Source organism: Grammomys surdaster, unplaced genomic scaffold (genome assembly GCF_004785775.1).
Source record: "Grammomys surdaster isolate TR1022 unplaced genomic scaffold, NIH_TR_1.0 165, whole genome shotgun sequence".
Taxonomy (NCBI): Eukaryota; Metazoa; Chordata; class Mammalia; order Rodentia; family Muridae; genus Grammomys; species Grammomys surdaster.
Window position 1 is genome coordinate 22640738 of NW_021604613.1, and position 17495 is coordinate 22658232.

The 17495-nt window shown below is 39.0% G+C and overlaps 1 protein-coding gene across 3 annotated transcripts in view; it reads right to left on the reverse strand.

The window, feature by feature from the left end:
* Nucleotides 1-1445: 1445 nt before the first annotated feature.
* The window catches only part of Ikzf2 (IKAROS family zinc finger 2), a 141868-nt gene continuing 125818 nt past the window's right edge, over nt 1446-17495 (reverse strand). For all 3 annotated transcript variants that reach the window (XM_028765610.1, XM_028765608.1, XM_028765609.1), the window contains exons 6-8: nt 16728-16865; nt 10217-10360; nt 1446-4521 (exon numbers count right to left, since the gene is read on the reverse strand). In XM_028765610.1, the coding sequence (XP_028621443.1) occupies nt 3797-4521; nt 10217-10360; nt 16728-16865 (1007 nt within the window). In that variant the 3' untranslated portion in view covers nt 1446-3796. The remainder of the gene's footprint in view (nt 4522-10216; nt 10361-16727; nt 16866-17495) is intronic.

The window sequence follows — 17495 nt, forward strand, 5'->3', positions numbered from 1 at the left end:
TGTAGAATAATTATACACACAGTAGTTATTAAAATAACATGAAATACAGCTGATGATGACCACCAATCTACAATTTTATAGTAAAAAGTACAATCCGAGGCTAAAACAGTGTGTAGCAGGTGACTTGGGATAGTGTAAGCGCTGTCCTGAATCTAGCGGCAGACAGCTCTCCTGGTCCTTTCCAGCCTCTTTGGCTCATCTTTCTACCCTAACTTACTGGTTTGGAGAGAAGATGTGAGGTGTACAACTGGGACAGTGAAGCACAAACACAAGTCAAAGTTGCTAAATCACTTCCTGCATCTTCTTCTTCTCACAAAAGAATTTATATTTCTTCAAATATTCACCAGTCAACTTAATATCTTTTCATTGTTTCTTTCTTTTTCTTTTTTCTTTTTTTGCTTTGTCTTGTTTGTTTTTCTGGATGCATATCATGGAGATTTGTGATTTAAATTGCCAAGACTTAAAGACATACTGACAACTTTGGGCTTTCTTAATAAAATCTGCTGAGTTAGACCTAACTGCTGGCATAGTAACTGTACTTCTAACTCTAAGCTTTTCTAATACAATTGGTGATGCTAATTGCTTCTTTTCTGTGAATTTTCATTAAAAGAATGTGCAATACGCATGTGCATGCAAACTATACTGTGTTCAAACACTGACCTGTATGTATGCCAGCCAGACAGGTAACTTCATCTCAAATCTTAATGGTCAGCCCTCACATCCCCATTTTATCCAGAAAATTCTTAACGGAATGTTTGAATGCCAGTGTTTCATACCTCCCTGTACCGCTCATAGAGTTGGCTGCTCTGACTGTTCTAAAAGGCCTTTTAACAAGCAATTTACCACTATTACAGAGAGGCAGCATGTTTTTCCAGAAGGAACTGGCGATTAAAAAAAATTGGGCAAAATTAGGGCAAAGCCATCTGATAAATTCCCGACAACCTGGAAAACACAGAGGATAACCCATTTTTTGTGCCCCTCAAATCCTCTCTCAACTGTAAAATTTCACCTAAATAAACTGGTCTTGTAACGGTTATGTAAATTTGATTTATTTGGTATCTGGCCTTCATGCTTATTTTTAGGTGCTACCATGTCTCCTATTCTCTTTGGTGAAAAAGAGGCAAATACAGTCACTGAGAGTCCCTCAGACAGCACTATGTCCACAAAGTTTACTGTAACCCACAAATCTTCAATTCACCTTGTCCCCATTTGTCCCTGTCACATCAGAGCTATCTACTTTTTTCTGTACCTTGTGCCATGCAGCTGAAAAAAAAAAGATGCTAAGTGTATATGTACAGCCAATATACCCTTATAGCTCACTCCTTTGAATAAATCAGGTTTTCCAATAAAATGGAATCAGAAAGGCAGAGCATATTGGTACCACCTTTGCAGGGGAAGGACACAACTCTTTCAGTACACCTAAATTCAGTCTGATCCTAGGGCAGGTAGATACGTGAGTGTTAATACAGTGGGTGCAAGCAGAGAGAAGGAAGAGTTGACAGCAGATGCCTGCAAGTGTTCACAAAGAGCCAAAAGGGACACACTGACAGACATTCAGATGCTTCCTTAAGCTGCAGTTAAAACAAAAAAGTCATGAGCCTTACAGTTATTTACCTCATTCAGAAATAAACATCCTTTTCACTGTGATTCCAGAGTGTATAGGGTTAGAGTGGAGATAAGGAAGCCAGATGAGACGTTTTATCCCCAAGTAAACTGCGTTCTTACAATGTACCAAGGGATTAAAAAAAACCAAAACTCAGAAAACCCCCACCAGTTGGCATTTGCTATAGCTCTGTTATGGTGTATTCTCTTACATGTAAAGGAATCATTGGATATTTCTCCAGAAAGAACTAAGATAAGAATTAGTAAAAGGCAAGTCAGAACTACCTAGCTCTGGCTGACTACGTAAGAGCTAAGGAGTCCCATAAATGAACAGACAGAAACTTGCAAAGCAAGCTGAGAGCACATTGCTCAGCGGTGGGGACTTCTTGAGTCTTGATACTTCCCACGGCAAACTGCAGTGACATGGTTTTGGCATGCCATTCAAGGGTCTGTTGGAGCAGCTATGTGTTACAACACAGCAGACCTTTCAGCATTTACAAATGACTGTCAAATAATCCAGTTATGGTCAGGCTGGCTTTCTTCAAACACAAGCAGCAAGTTATGTCTGCCAAATGGATTCCCCCAAATGCCTTGATAACAACAGTGTGTTCCAATCCTACCCACCAATGCGAGTGAACTTCAGAAAAAAAAAAAAGAAAAAAGAAAAAAAAAAGCAGAGAACTCACAGATATCAGATTAAAACCTGAGCATGAGATATGGAAGTATATGTCATGTGCAAATTAGGAGAAGACAGATGATTCTTGACTAATGGGTTGAGATTCATTTCTGATAAGGACCTGTAGAGTTGAATTTTTGTTTTTATTTTTAAAGTGCAGGACCTTCTCCTGAAGACTGTCAACATTCTCAACTCCAGGAAGGCTGAAAGAAAACGTTTTGCTTATTTGTTTGACCTGCACTATGATATTCAGGTAACAAAGAAGTTCCCTTTTGTCTCCAGCAGTAACTCTTATTACTGAAGAAATAGTGGAATAAATAGCCCTAGTAAAAAAATGAGCTTCCAGGGTTCAAGTTACCACTTTCGGGTCCAATTAACAGTTGCTCCAAGATTTTAAAAGAAGCAGCCACTAGCAAGGCTTTTTAAGACCTTCTATTCCAAGCAAAGAGGAATGGACTGTGGACAGAACACTGAGTGGTCACAGCTTGAAGAGAAATACCAGAAAAGGGTTCTTAGAGTGGGAATTCCACCTACTGTTCGCTTAATTACACTTTTCTGCTGACTTGTTAACACTGATTGAATGCTGATAAAGTGACGATCGTAAACACACCTTAGAAGCAAATATGTATACTAGGCTGCCATCATAGTACAGTTTAAAAAAAAAATCACAAATCATGAAAAGCAGAATTCTTCCTGGAAATTACTGACTGTCTCTTACCCACTCTTGAGACCATATGTTATTCTGAAAACTACATAAAAATACTATTTGTTACAGGTGTTAAAAGTAAGGCTGCCAGGGTGTCTATAAAATGCCAGTCATCAAAACTATGGAAAAACAGTGCGCAAGTTTAGAAAAATAAGATCAAAGGACCTCAGATGTATCCCAGTGGCCCTTGACTACCTGTAGTTTAAAAGTTTTGCTATATGATACAGTGTAAAACATACTCAATTATAAATTCCATAGGGGAGGTAAACATAGAACCCACAACAATTCAACTCATCCTAGTAGTTATGGAAAATAACATTATGTTTGTGTTCCATGATCTCTAAGAACAGAAAATAAAATGGGTTTACATTTTGAAACATCTTTGAGAGTAAAATGACTTAGACCATTTTAAATTGCCAAAAATCCTACCCAGAACTCTGAACTTTCCCGCCTTGCATCATAATCCTGAATATGAATGGCAAATCAGAATATCTTAGATGAATCTCTATGAACTGAGTGATTTCCTAAATCATGATAATAGGCCTTAACAAGGATGCATGGCCGCCATGAACTGCTTTAAATGCTCATGAAATAAACAAGCCAAGTTATCAGTGAACATCCCATCCCTTTTTCTTGTTTCTTCCTTATTGTAATTAGGCAGAGCAAATGACATTTTGTCCACAAAATAAGAATTATAGACAGTGACAGCATCAAGAAGAAAGCCTGTCACCATCTGAGGGAAAGTGGGACTGTAAGTGCAGTATTTCTTCATGTGCAGTTCTTCATAGGGGTCCCCTTTGGAATGAAAAGGCCTAGTGGAATGTGTGCTCCCCTCGAACAATGTGTGATGAAAACTCGTAGCGGTCCTGGCTTCTGTAGCCACAGATGTTGCATTCCAGTGGGTCCCGGTAACCATGGCAACCCATGTGAATGGTGTACATGACATGGTCTAGGAAAAGGACTCGGCAGTGCTCACACTTGAAGGCCCTTATCTGTTCTCCTTCTCCATTGAAAACCTTATAGATGTCCTTCAGAGAGCCCTTGGGGGCCTTGGTAGCATCCAAAGCCTTGACATCCTCCTTCATGTAAGCTGGGCTTTGTTTCCTCTTGGGATTTAAGGCAGGGTTTCCTTGGTAGGACTGGCGGTCATCATGGCTGCTTTCTGAGTCAGTAGAATCGAGGCAGCTATTGCTGGGTGAGGCCTCTCTTTCCTGGGGTCGACTCTTTGGTCTGATGAGAGAGATGGGGCCATCCATGTTGTTTTCGTGACTATCAGATGTTTCCCTGCTAATGGGTCTTTCTATCCTGTTTGGATGATAGACCTGAGAATAAGCTGAGCTTATAACTGGGGCCACCTCGGCGATTGTGCTTGGTGCATGCTGCATCAGAGGGTGAAGGGCCTCAGCTCCAAGGTAGGTGATTGCATTGTTGATGGCTTGGTCCATCATATGAGACTGCATTAGCTCAGCCTCCTTCTCGTACGTTAAGTTCATATCAAAATGAATATCTGGGTAGCCGAATCGCATGAGCTTTTCCCCTGACATTTAAAAGAAATAGAAAAAGAAAAGAAAAAAGAAAAAGAGAAAACACAACAAAATTAGTGATGGGATTAAAATATAAAAAGATACAAGAAGTTAACAGAATACTACCTTTTACTAAATCATGCTATTTTACTCTTTAGCTCAAGTGTCTGGTTCCCTTTAGTTCTGTGGAGATGCACAGGTATGTGATCACACAAAGAGAATTTGTAAGAAGCAATTGCACTTGTTCTAATCTCACCTCAGAAATGCTTCCAGCCCAAACGATGTGCATTTTTATCTTATTACTAGTTTCTCCTGAAACTTTCATTTATGTGAAGCTCAGAATTATAGGAGAAAGGATAAATGCCAGGTGAAAAGAAACCAGTCCAGGCTCATTTTTGCCTACCTCAAACACACACAGAGAGTGAGCTACAGGTATCATAAGAACAGAAGGGATGCAGTTATAACCTATGGTGTTTCACTCCTGAGCCGGGTTAATTTGGTTGATTTAGCTACTGCCTTTAGAAAAGAAGAGCTATAGAGTCAATATATGTCAGGCAGTAGAACATACATTGTCATTACTGAATTAGTTTGAAATTGTATTAACTGATAAAATAAAATGAATTAAAGACTACTTAAAATATATGAGAAATTATTCTTTAAGAGGCTAGTTCATGAAGTTTTGTTTCTTGGAACTGGCAACTTTTCACTTTTACACCAGATGTATCCAGATGTGTGAGGGTAATACTCTGAATGTCTGTTGTCAGTCTCCAGGATTTTTCTTGTTTGAAGCATACTGGTTTTTTCCTTTAACATTTACTATACATTCCACCCCCCCAGTATTTTATTTCAACACAAGCTTTAAACACTGACCATGAAGCATTTTGAGAGCTTCAAACAGAAAAAAGATCAATTTTCCTATTTGGCAGAGTAGTCCATCTTTTAAAAGTTCTCCCTTTAAAATCATGCAGGATTTATCTAGTTATTTTGACAAGGAAAGCTTATAGATACAGTTTCTTGAAACAGTGTGCTACTGTATGTTCTAGTACGTTGTGGGTGAAGGTCTAATACTTATTGCTGATACAAAATGTAGATCCATAGTACTGCATGTTGGAAGAGTGTTAACAAATCAGTAGTATTTCAGATTTGAAGAAGCAGTCAATTAAGGTAATGATGGAGTAATAAAAACAAAAGAGAAAACAAACAAGACTTCTTGGCACCCAGTTTAAGATATTGAGCTGGGTGTGGTGATGCACACTTTTAATCCTAGCACTCGCAGAGGCAGAGGCAGGGGCAGGGGCAGGGGCAGGGGCAGGGGCAGGGGCAGGGGCAGGGGCAGGGGCAGGGGCAGGGGCAGAGGCAGAGGCAGAGGCAGAGGCAGAGGCAGAGGCAGAGGCAGAGGCAGGTAGATCTCTGAGTTGAAGGCCAGCATGGTCTGTCTACACTGTATAGTCTACACTGTATAGTCTATACTGTATAGTCTACACTGTACAGTCTATAGTTCCAGGAGGCAGGGTAACACAGATAAATTCTGTTTTGAAAACAAACATCAAACAACCAAAAAACCCCAAACAAACAAACAAACAACATCAACAAATTATATTAAACTTAAAAATTTAAGCTAGGGGAATCTGACCCAGGTTCTCAAAGAGCTTAAACTTAGAGACAATGACAGCTTGTCATGTATTTTATCTCAAATAAGAAGAATATTTAACTTGTATGAGAGGAGTCAAGGAAGACTTCTTGAAAGAAGTTGCATTAACATGGAGAACGGGATGGGAAACACTGGTCAGTAAAGGAACAGACATGGGGCATTACTGGCAGGGAGGTTCAGAAGCAAGTGGGGAGACTTACATGTAAGAAATTACATCTCAACATGGCCAACAGAGGAAACAGCCATGTAAGAGGAGTCAAGTAACCTGCATGCAGCAGGAGAGGGAGGCATTTTATCCCTTGAGCACTACTGAACTTAAAAGGAAATGTGACATGATCTGATACTCACTCAACAAGAGGATTCAGAAAGAAGGTGTAGTGAGAGGCTTGGATTGCTGTAGAGGCAGTACAGATGGAGAAGGGTTAATGGAATGGCCAGAGATTTTACAAATAGTTCCTAGGCTTTTGTGATTACCTGGACACAGGCAATGAGAAAGAGCAGCATGAAGCTGAGTTCTCATTCTTCAGTCTCGGGTGTGGACGGCAGCAAGATAGAAAAGAGGATAGATTCGGTTTGAGAATTAGTATGAGTAACAGTGACTCGAAAGTATTTAGACAAGCTATTTCAGGGTGAGATACAGACAGGACAACCTCAGTTAGCATAGGGCAGAGTTACAAAGCCCTTGATAGTATTCCCTCAGCTACTGGCAAACTGAAAAAAGGGTCAAAAATAGTGTTGGGAAAATACTTTCATGTCAACACACTGACAGAGTTAAGCTGGATTCTCATACTTTGCGGCATATTTATAAGGCCTCTGCCTTGTTCCTCATGGAATGAGTGTTTTGTAAGTCCAGAGACTGCACACTGAATGCTTTTCTGTACAAGGATCCCAGAAATCCTTCAGAAGCAGTTTTGGAGTGTGCTTCTAGGTTCTGCATATCTTTTTCACCCCCAGTGCTACTGGAATGCACATGCCTAGGCTAATCCTTATAAAAACATCTACTCTACATGCAGTTGTGTGGTCCAATATGAAAAGAACTTTTCTGTCTGTACAGGTGCATCTATAAGTGTCTCTGTGTGTGTGTGTGTGTGTGTGTGTGTGTGTGTGTGTGTGTGTGTAACATTTTGAAAGTGAAAAGAACCTGGATGAGTCTTCCATGGGGGAGTTCTCTTTTTTCTCTCAAGATCTAGTGAGGGGGCTTAAGAATTCTGTGCATCTGTACAGTTTGGTGAGTGGACACAGAGAAACTGGGAAAAAAGGCAAGAGACAAATGTTATAGGAACCAAGGGAAGAGTGTTTTTCAGCAGGTTGTAGAAGTCAATAGTGGCAGATGCTCTTTAGGATGTGTGTGTAGAACACAGTATACAAAGGGCTCATTGGATTCAGAATTGTGCAAAGGGTCGAAGCCAAGAGAAAGTGTTTCAGGGAGCCCAAGCACAAGAACCAGGATGTGGGCTCTGGGAAGTTAATAGAATGAAGGAAAGCATGGAGAGAGGTGTGAGAATTCGTTCAATGATTCCATCTTTACAGAGGAGAGAGCACCTTTGAGGAGGTAGAGTACAAAGGTGGAGACCTGGGATTGAGGGAACATTTCAGCTGGAGTTAAGAAAATCTATCATGAAGGGCAGTAAGTAGGAAAGTGTGAAAGACGGAAATAACATAAGAACAGAACAAAGGAATTCAGGAGCTAAATAACAACAACAACACACCCCCAAAAAAATAATAGAATCATTGCATCTTGTTCCCTGTGACTATAAATACAAGATCTCCAAAGAAAGACATGCCACACGTGTAGAGAGTAGAGCCATGTGGAAAATGGTCATGATTGAGATGGGGGAGGGTGTGCACTTTTCAGGGATATAGTAAAGGAAAGTCACTATATACTTTGGGTGGGCAATCTGGTATTTCAGATCAATTACACATTTACCTGAAGTGGCACTCATTCAGAAGTCTGGAAGGATTTCACCAGAACTACTTATTGGCAGCCGAGTCCCAGTAATGGAAAAGATATTGAGTCTGACTCAAGGGACAGTGGGATATCACCAGAAGTAGCACAACAAGGCAAGAGAAGAATGAATACTGGCAGGACAGGGGTGAAAGTGATGAAGGTGAAATCAAAGATGCATAACAAGACAGACATCATAACTTCAGGAATCACAGCCTAGAGGGTAGTAGGTCAAACAGCAGTGCTTAACAGAGGAGTAGGTGGAAAGGGGTCACCCAAAGTTTGGAGTGGTGAAAATTTCCATTTTAAGAGCAATCATAGAAAGAGTACTTTAACTGCTGTAGCTGTTGCTTGCTCTATATTACCAGGTGTATTCTAAATTAAAAAAAAAAACAATAATCAAGTTTAAATAAAAATCATCATTTTGAAATTATATTGTAGTTTTATAAATCTCTCTATTTTTAAGGAATATGATCAGATTATATTAAAAGTATTCTCTCGGGTCAGGGTTGTGATGGCACACACCTTTGTTGACAGCACTCATGAGGCAGAGGTAGGTAGATCTCTGTAAGTTTGAGGCTAGCCTAGTCTAGAGAGTGAGCTCCAGGACAATCTGGGCTACACAGAGAAACATTGTCTAGAAAAAGCATAGTATCTCTGAGTCATGGGAAACACAAACCATGACAAAAGTTGCCCAAATAAACTGAGAAGTCATAAACAATAATAATTTGCACTTTACAGCTACATTAGTGGCCAGTTGGATATGAATATTTATCTCTCACAAACTAATCACGTTTTAAACTAAATGAAGTATTAGACACAGTGTTTCATGCCTGCAATACTAGAACATAGCAGGCAGAGGCAGGAGGATTGCTGTAAATTTAACTATAGTTAACATGAGACTTGGTATTTAAAAACTCAATAAAATACAAGATAAAACAAATGAACTGAGTCCTCTTCTGTTGGTAGGTAATTAAAAAGGAAGAGAATGGAGAGCTGCCAAGAAGGCCCACTGAGTACCATCTAGGATGCTGCACTGGCCTCAAACAAGGCATGGTTCACCCATTAGCTTTGTTCCATGAGGGCTCACTCACTAAATCCCTTCAGTTTGTTTGAATGTGACAGTGATTTGCTAGTTCTCTAAGGTTTTACTGAGGTAACAGAACTCTCATAGCCCTTTCCTCCTTAAATAGCCTTGGAAAGGGCTGTTTCCCATACTACTGCCCAGCAAGACTCTCCTACCATCTTCTCCAGTGCTAGGATATGAGAACGTGTTTTAATAGTTTTATCTTCCCTTTAACCATATCACTACAAGGAAAGCTATATCATATGTACAAGGAATAATGGTTCTCTAACAATCTATTGAACCTCTATCGTTCATACATTATTTACAAAACCTAAGACTCTGTCCTCAGAGATGCTCCACACTGCGCAGCACATGCACAGAATGACGCCAACACTGGGCATACCAGAGGCCATCTAAAGGCTTGGAAATGAAAAAATGAAGACTAAATACATATTTCATCTTTTCAGCTCAAAAATCATAGGCTGGAAGAAAAACTAGGATAAAACCACAAAATACTGATCCATTTAAAAATATTTTCGATGGACACTGCTACTTTATTTTTTGAAGGCAAAGTTTGGGAACAGTTAAAATGCCTCTGAATTCTAGGTCAAATACTCAGAGACTTAATATTAGAAATAAAACTGTCAAAAAAAAAAAAGCTGACACCAATAGAAATGAAAAGATATCACAAGTGTGAGCAGTCGTGTTGATCTCATACCTTACACAATTAGAGCTAAAAGAACATGCTAGCTTTCACATATAATCTGTCTTCTATTCCTGTTTATACACCATGTTGAGACAGTGTTTATTGTCTAATAGTCTTCTTCTAATACTTTGCCATACATGTAAGGCTGTGTGTGTGTGTGTGTGTGTGCGTGTGTGTGCGCACCCATGCTTGTGCACGTGTGATGTGCAAAGGATATCATAGAGTGGGAGAGAATGATGGAGAAAGTACAGGTATTTTCTCATATGCAGCACACCAGTCATATATCTAACTCACGGAGTCTGTTTACCACTGCAGGATCAAATCACGTCTGTTCTGCTTACCCACAAATTTCTGTGGAGTGGAGCTTTTGCGCTTTCCCATATTAGCCGTGAGCTTCTCTATGACAGCAGGTCTCTCAAAAGGCACCAGAGAAATATTGTTGTCCATGATAGGCTCTTGTTCCTTACAATCTTCCATAGGCGGTACTACATAAGACCATATAAAAAGGCAACTTGGTGATTGTCTTCAACATTTGGGATTACGGAGATAAATATGCTATTTTGATATTTGTTACCCAAAATAAATTTGTCTATTCAAATGAAAGAAGGTAAAAAGTACAGTACTAAAGAATATTCTTTAATATTACATAGACATGGCGTGTGCATGAACACACACACACAGACACACATGCGCACAACACACTGACAAACACTTTGACACACACACATGCACACATGCATATGTACACAGAGACACACAAGCGCACGCGCGCACACACACACACACACACACAAACACATACACACTTTATTTTTATGAATCTCTCAGATCAGTAATATAAAATGTTGTCACTACTGGTGATGAACATGTTCATCGGGTTTCTCAGGTTACTCCTCTGAAGTATCTTCAGTGTAGATTAAAATTGATAATACTTGAGACTGCACTATTACCAAGACTGTGGAACTTTATTTTTCTAAAGTCATTTACATATGCCCCCCTGGTTTTGGAGAAAGGCTTAACAGCAGCAGGATATTTGATGACTCTTCCCCTACGAGTCTTCCTGCAGTTCGTTTTCTATTTGATGAGATCCTATGCTTAATGGCAGTATAACTACCTGCCCAGGAGCCTTGATGTGTGAAGTCCAGTTCTGCACTTATCTGTGCATAGTAAGCTGTAGATGCTTTAAAGTTGTGATTTATTTCTATGAACAGCAAGATAAAGCAATCCATTTCCAAGCTGGCACTTTGGCTTCTGAACTACTGCCTTAATTCATTTGATGGACTCTAGTCATCGTGGCTGTCTTTGTTGCTGCTGGCTTCAGTGTTGACATTGCTAAGATAGACAAGTGACTCATAAAAGTTGCTTTTGAGTAAGAATCCTAATCCAGGATATTTAACTAAGGATAGGGCAACATCCCACACAGATCAGATGATGTGTTTAATTAGTGCTCATAGGAAAGACCTAAAGGGCCCATCTCTTAGGTGCTCTTTCTTTATTCAGCACACACTGTAAAGTGATTCTCCTAGATCCTTTTGTTCGTTGAGGATAGACCTACTGTGCAAAACCCAATGCATTCCAGCCTACAAGGGGATGCTGGTGATGAACATTAAAAGATTTAAAGCAAGGATGAAAGTGAAATGACTCTCCAGTTCACATGATCTACTGAGTACCAATGCATTGCGTGCCAATACACTGAGCACCAGTATAGCAATACATGTTGCTGATGCTGAAATGAAAACAAAATCATCAAAAATATTTCTTTATTCAGCTATTTTTGCAAATAAATAAATCAACAATAAATGTTTGAGTAACCTAGTGGCTTGACTAGAAGAAGTTAATGCTTAACCTACGTTTAATAAGGTACCCTCTGGCTCTGAATAACAAGACATTCTCTAACAGCTGAATGTCAGTTTAGAAAATAAAAATTTTTAGGTGAGATCTAGTAATATGGTCATTTTCTATATTGATACTATTTATATTATTGAGAGGAAAATTTCTCCCAAAGCATTACACAAGATACTATATCTGATCTTTTAACAAGTGTAAAAATAACTTAGGAGAAAATCAAAATAATTTTGAATCAAAGCATTAAAAAATAATGCCAAGATAACCACAGAAGGAGGTTCACAGAAGGAGGGCAGGAACCAGGAGGATGGAATGGTGGCACTGATATGGGAAGAAAACAGGCAGAGGGCTGCAGATGGTGAGCAACACTGTCATGTGTCTGTTCAGTAGTGAATTCATAAGTGCTTATTTAAATAACTAGGCTGGGCATTGTTGCTCATGCATATACCTGCAGGACTTGGGAAGCTGTGGCAGAATTGTCATAATTTGTAGGCTAGCCTGGGCTACATACTAAGAATCTGTTCTGAAAACCCAAAAACAACCTATGAAAGTTCAAAGTGAACCTGTGATTCAAAGAACAAATACATCAGAGGCCTAGAATCGAGATAAAAAATATTGGCAGGCAAAAAAAAAAATTGTAAAAATTTGCCAAAAGGGCAGCAAGACTAGCGAATAGGGTTTGCCCCCCGAAATTGAGTATGCTAATCAGTTCTGAAATGAGTAGTCTTAAAATGTGGCAGTTTTGCTTTAGGTATTACATTGGATTTTCATATCTGCATACACCTAACAGTCAGAATGAAACCTGGGTGGGGACTGTCCCCCACCACATCCACCTCACCTCAGATGGCTTTTCTCAAGTTCAATGAAGCTCATGTGAACTGAAAATGATTATGACAGAATTTGGTCTATGTTCTACTTCACAACAGATCTTAATGTCAAAAGGCAAACTTTCTGCCACCCTGGCAATAATAATAACGGACAGAAACTTGATAGTAAGTACTTTTGCAAGTGTTTACTTTTAATAATCTATGTCATACTTTCCAGGTGCCTCAGGAAACAGGTGTTCTTCATTTTACAGGCAGAGAACCAAAGATGAAGAGATTTGGAGTAGTTTGTTTTCAGTGCATCACTAGTCATTATAGAATGGGAACGCTGGATTTGGGGAATGCCTGAGCCATGCTGTAATTTTTAGTAGATATATTTTGAATACTGACACGTTATAAGGCAGCTTACCAGCCTTTTAAGCTCATGGGGAAAGGACCTGACACTTTTTTACCTTAATCATATAATCTGAGCTTTTGCTTTCATAAACAAGTATGCAGTGTATCATAATGTTTTGGGATCTATATGGTCTACAATGCAAAACTCATTTTCTAGATATTTTGTGTTTCAATTGTATCAATCAAATGATAAGACATTTATCTAAACCTAGGGTGTATGTACTTAGGTAATAGCTTCACTTGTTAGAGCAAACTCCATAACTCAGACTGTGCTTTGACTCTATTTGAATACTGGGGACAAGAGTGTATTTCTGTTTTTGTATCATATACCACACGAATGCACAAGCTATAAAGGCAGAGCCATGAAAGTATTCCCAAAACTGCTTCTTTAAACCAAAAATACCATCAAATTTCAAATCCTAAATACAGAGTTCACTTTTCTTCCAGAAGGTGCCTTCGGTGTTGGTGTTCTGCCCTACTGCCTCGGCCTGGCAGTGCCTTTTCATCCTCTTAGTGGCACAGTATGTGGCCAGTGTCTGGCCAAACTATCTCTTGCCCCGGGCAGACATCAAACCTTACTCTACATTGGTGACACCAATTTTTATCACCCAGCAACTCCTTATCAATTACACCATGACAGTCACCTGCTAGAGCAGCATACAGTGCTTTTGCCTCCTGGCTGCAACCTTCTACCTATCACTCCTTTATTTAATTGGATTGTCTGCTAATGATCTTCGATACCTATGGGGCTCTTTTCTGCACAGACTATACAGTTGGTTAGCTGATGGAGATACAGACTTCCTCTCAACTCTCATCCTCAGGTCTGTAGCTTTGCATGACTGAAGCTTTCCTCAACTTCCCTATCAACTAAATGTCTGCTCCTAGAGAGCATCACAGGTGCCATCACTACAGAGTTTGCTTCTGTTCATGTTATTATTTCTAACATGGATTGCTCACTTCTATGTAGAAATATAAGGTGTGATCTTTTGTCTTTCTATTTCCAGAATGCTCCATAGCAAGTCTTTGATAGTCTTTTCTGGGTGAAGTAAAGAATACCTGCCTCCTTTTTTTTTTCTCCCCAGGAAGAACCAATGTGAGGACAAACAAGTTTTTGTAAGAGAAGTTAGGAAAATAAACAGTCAGACACAGAGGTGATGGTAGCCACAGTGATTAAAAACTTTCACTCATATCACTAACAGAAAGTAAGGAGTAGATAAGAGGATAGGAAGAGAGGGAAGGAATCAATACAAAATTCTGAGGTCCAGGACAAGCTATGTATATGAGAAACTAACAACACTAGTAGCGCCCCACCTGAGTTATTCTCCTCTAGAGCATCTCCCATCTGCTGCCTATATACTATCAATACAGTTCCTGACTAAATATGCACAGAGGAGGAATGCCAAAATACTACTATGAATCCAGAAAAGCACGGCATGGAGTAGAGTTAATACCATGGATGAAGTATAGTTGGGGGTTGAGCGTGGTTGACACACCATCTAATATTTAAGAAATGTTAAAGACTTTACACTATCTAATATTTAAGAAATGTTAAAGACTTTGAAATCGTTTCTCCCTGGTCTGGCCCTGCTGTGCCCAGTGGCCTGGCTTGTCTCTTACAAGCTCATCCCCACTGTGTTCTAGGTTCTTCACAAGCCTATGAACAGACTATACTTGAGAAGGACTAAACAATCTGGGAAACAAGGACAGGGGCAAAGCCCCAGTCATTCAGAAGATGCACTCTCCTCTCTCTACAATATATAACACTAATTCTATGGTAGGTCCATGTGCCAATAGACAATGTTAATTAAAATTATATATTCGTATCTTCTTTACAATAATGTGAAGTTATGAGAAACTCTGGCTATCATTTGGGTATACATATAGTCAAGAGTTCTATAAATGAATGAATAAAGAAATAAATTAATAGAATTTGCACATGTGCTTGAATTGAAGGCTAGAATTGCAATAGGGAAACATCCTATGAAAAAACTAGTAAGCATCTTTGGAGAGCTTTGGCATACTGTTAAGTCTCCTTTAGTCCTCTGCCTCCAGTTAGCCCTAAAATCAACAATTTAAAACAGTGGTTCTCAACTGTGGGTCATAGCCCCTTTGGCAATCTTTTATCCCCCAAAATACTTATATTATGATTCATAATAGTAGCAGAATTACAGTAATAAAGTAGCAACAAAAAATATTTTATGGTTGGGGATCACCACAACACAAGAAACCATGTTAAAGGGTCAGAGCATTAGAAAGGATGAGAACCACTGATTTAAAACAGCAATGTTCTGAGTAGGCAGATGTAATGTCCAGTGTTAATCAGTATTAACATTAAAGGGAATGGCCCACATACTCGTTTTTAGTATTAACACCCTAAAATCAAATAGCAAAAACAGCTGCTTAGGAGACATTTATTATATAACCTGTCACATTTAATTCTCACAGTATATCTACAACGAACATATTCAAAAATCACACAGCCAGACTAGATTTATAAAACCTAAGGCCCACAGTTGTATAACATATGGGTCCTATGCTGTTCACATTTAACCAGGTAATAAGAGCTTGCAATACCAAATCCACAGAGTTTAACATGGCTAGGTCTCTGAAAATGTTAGTTTCCAGTGATAATAATATAAACATACATGATTCATTCACAACAATGAATAAAATTAGAGTCTATTCCTTATGTAAGGACTCAGACTATTTACAGTAACAAAAATACTCAAATCTCAAATTAAAACCACAAAATTACTAACTGCATTATGAGCACACTTATACTGAATACATTATATATAAAAATTATGTATAATGCATATGTATGTATAGAATGTGCCTATTTTATAATGATATATATACATATATATACTTTTAATATAAATTTAAAAACAAACTAAAAAATTCCATAAATGATTTCTGACTTATCTATATCTTAGTCAATGAATATTTATATTTTAAAGTGACTGAGGCATATTATGATATTTAGTATTGGTTAATCTTTTTTTAAATAAAAGACCCCACAAAAATACCAATTAAGGCAGGACTTTTGGTTTTATTTGTATCAAATCAATTGGTATACGTAGTGAGATAAGAAAGACAGTAGGAACTGGAAGAGCTTGAGCTCATCCCTCTCTTGTTTACGTAAGACTGATTAGCTGAATTAACTTTGTGGGAGCTACTGCTCCATCAGGACCACTTTCAGCACTGCTGGAGTGAATTGTTAGGATCAAGATGTTTCTCTGACAGAACATGTTTTAGGGGGAAACTGAGGGGTCAGATTTTGATCTAGGTTGTTTCTTATATATGTCTAAATAAAATTACTAATTTCCCAAATAAATTATGGGGCAAAATTTCAAGTTGTAATGCTGATGCTAAGAGAAGCTATAATGTTAATATCCTCTGCGCTCCCTCAGGGGACTCAGAGACTCACACTCAACTGTTTCAACAGAGAAATTCAGGAGACAACCAAGCAGTACTTTCCTGTGGCATTTTAATACAGCTTTAATGCTGGCTGTCACTACTGTGTTAATTCAAACACATGCTACCAGAACTGATTTGGGAGTGCCACGGAAACTCAGTCATCTTGTTCGCAGTGTGTTCCAAAACAGCTCATGTCAACTGCTGAGCAAGATAATCCCATACACAGTAAATGAAGTTGAAAACTGTGGGGAACACAGTCAGGTTTTGTCTTCCATGTAGAAAGGGAGATGGAATGGTCTAACCCAGGAGAAGGACTATAGAAAGCAGAAGAGGAGGGAACAAAGGCCACAAATGCGTTTTTACCCACCATGGTGACTCATGACCTGCCCAGCAGCCTCCATGCTGACATTCTGGAGATAGTTGTGACAGCGTTCCTTGTGTTCCTCCAGTGAGCTGCGCTGCTTGTAGCTTCGGCCACAGTAGTTACACTTGTGAGGTTTACCCACTGTGAAGAGAGTCAAGGTTAGTGTGCTCCGCTCCTCAGCAAATGAACCGCTAGCTTCTGGTAGTTTGGAAGAAACATTTATATGCTCTTCAGACAGTCTCTTCCACCTCCACACTCCAATTTAGGCAAAAACCATAAATTGTCTAGCAAAATGAAAAGATAGCAAGAAGGTAGGATGATCACACCTCCAGGAGCAGGGGAAATACTGAATCAACTCATGGTCTGACTGTGTTCTCTTTATTCTCATCCACGGTGGCTGATGATCAATTTTTACATTATGTGATTCTTAACACATTGACCTTTATACAACTATGCCAGGTTTCACTCACTAAAAGAACACATCAGGGCTATCCTGCATACATGGTAAGATGAGTGTGTGTGTGTGTGCGTGTGCGTGTGTGTGTATACATGAGTTTTAGTAAGAGCTGAGAATTTTTCTGAAGAAAAACTAAAAATGCAACAGCTTGAAATGTCACTGTTTAGAAGAAAAAAAGATTATTCATGGGTACAAGAAAATTAAAAAGAATCTAAGCACTGAAAATATTATAGATTAAGTAGGGAGAGAGTTTCTCTTTTCTTTGCACTGGATAGTAATTGTTCACACAGCAAAACTTTGCAAAAGGAGTATTT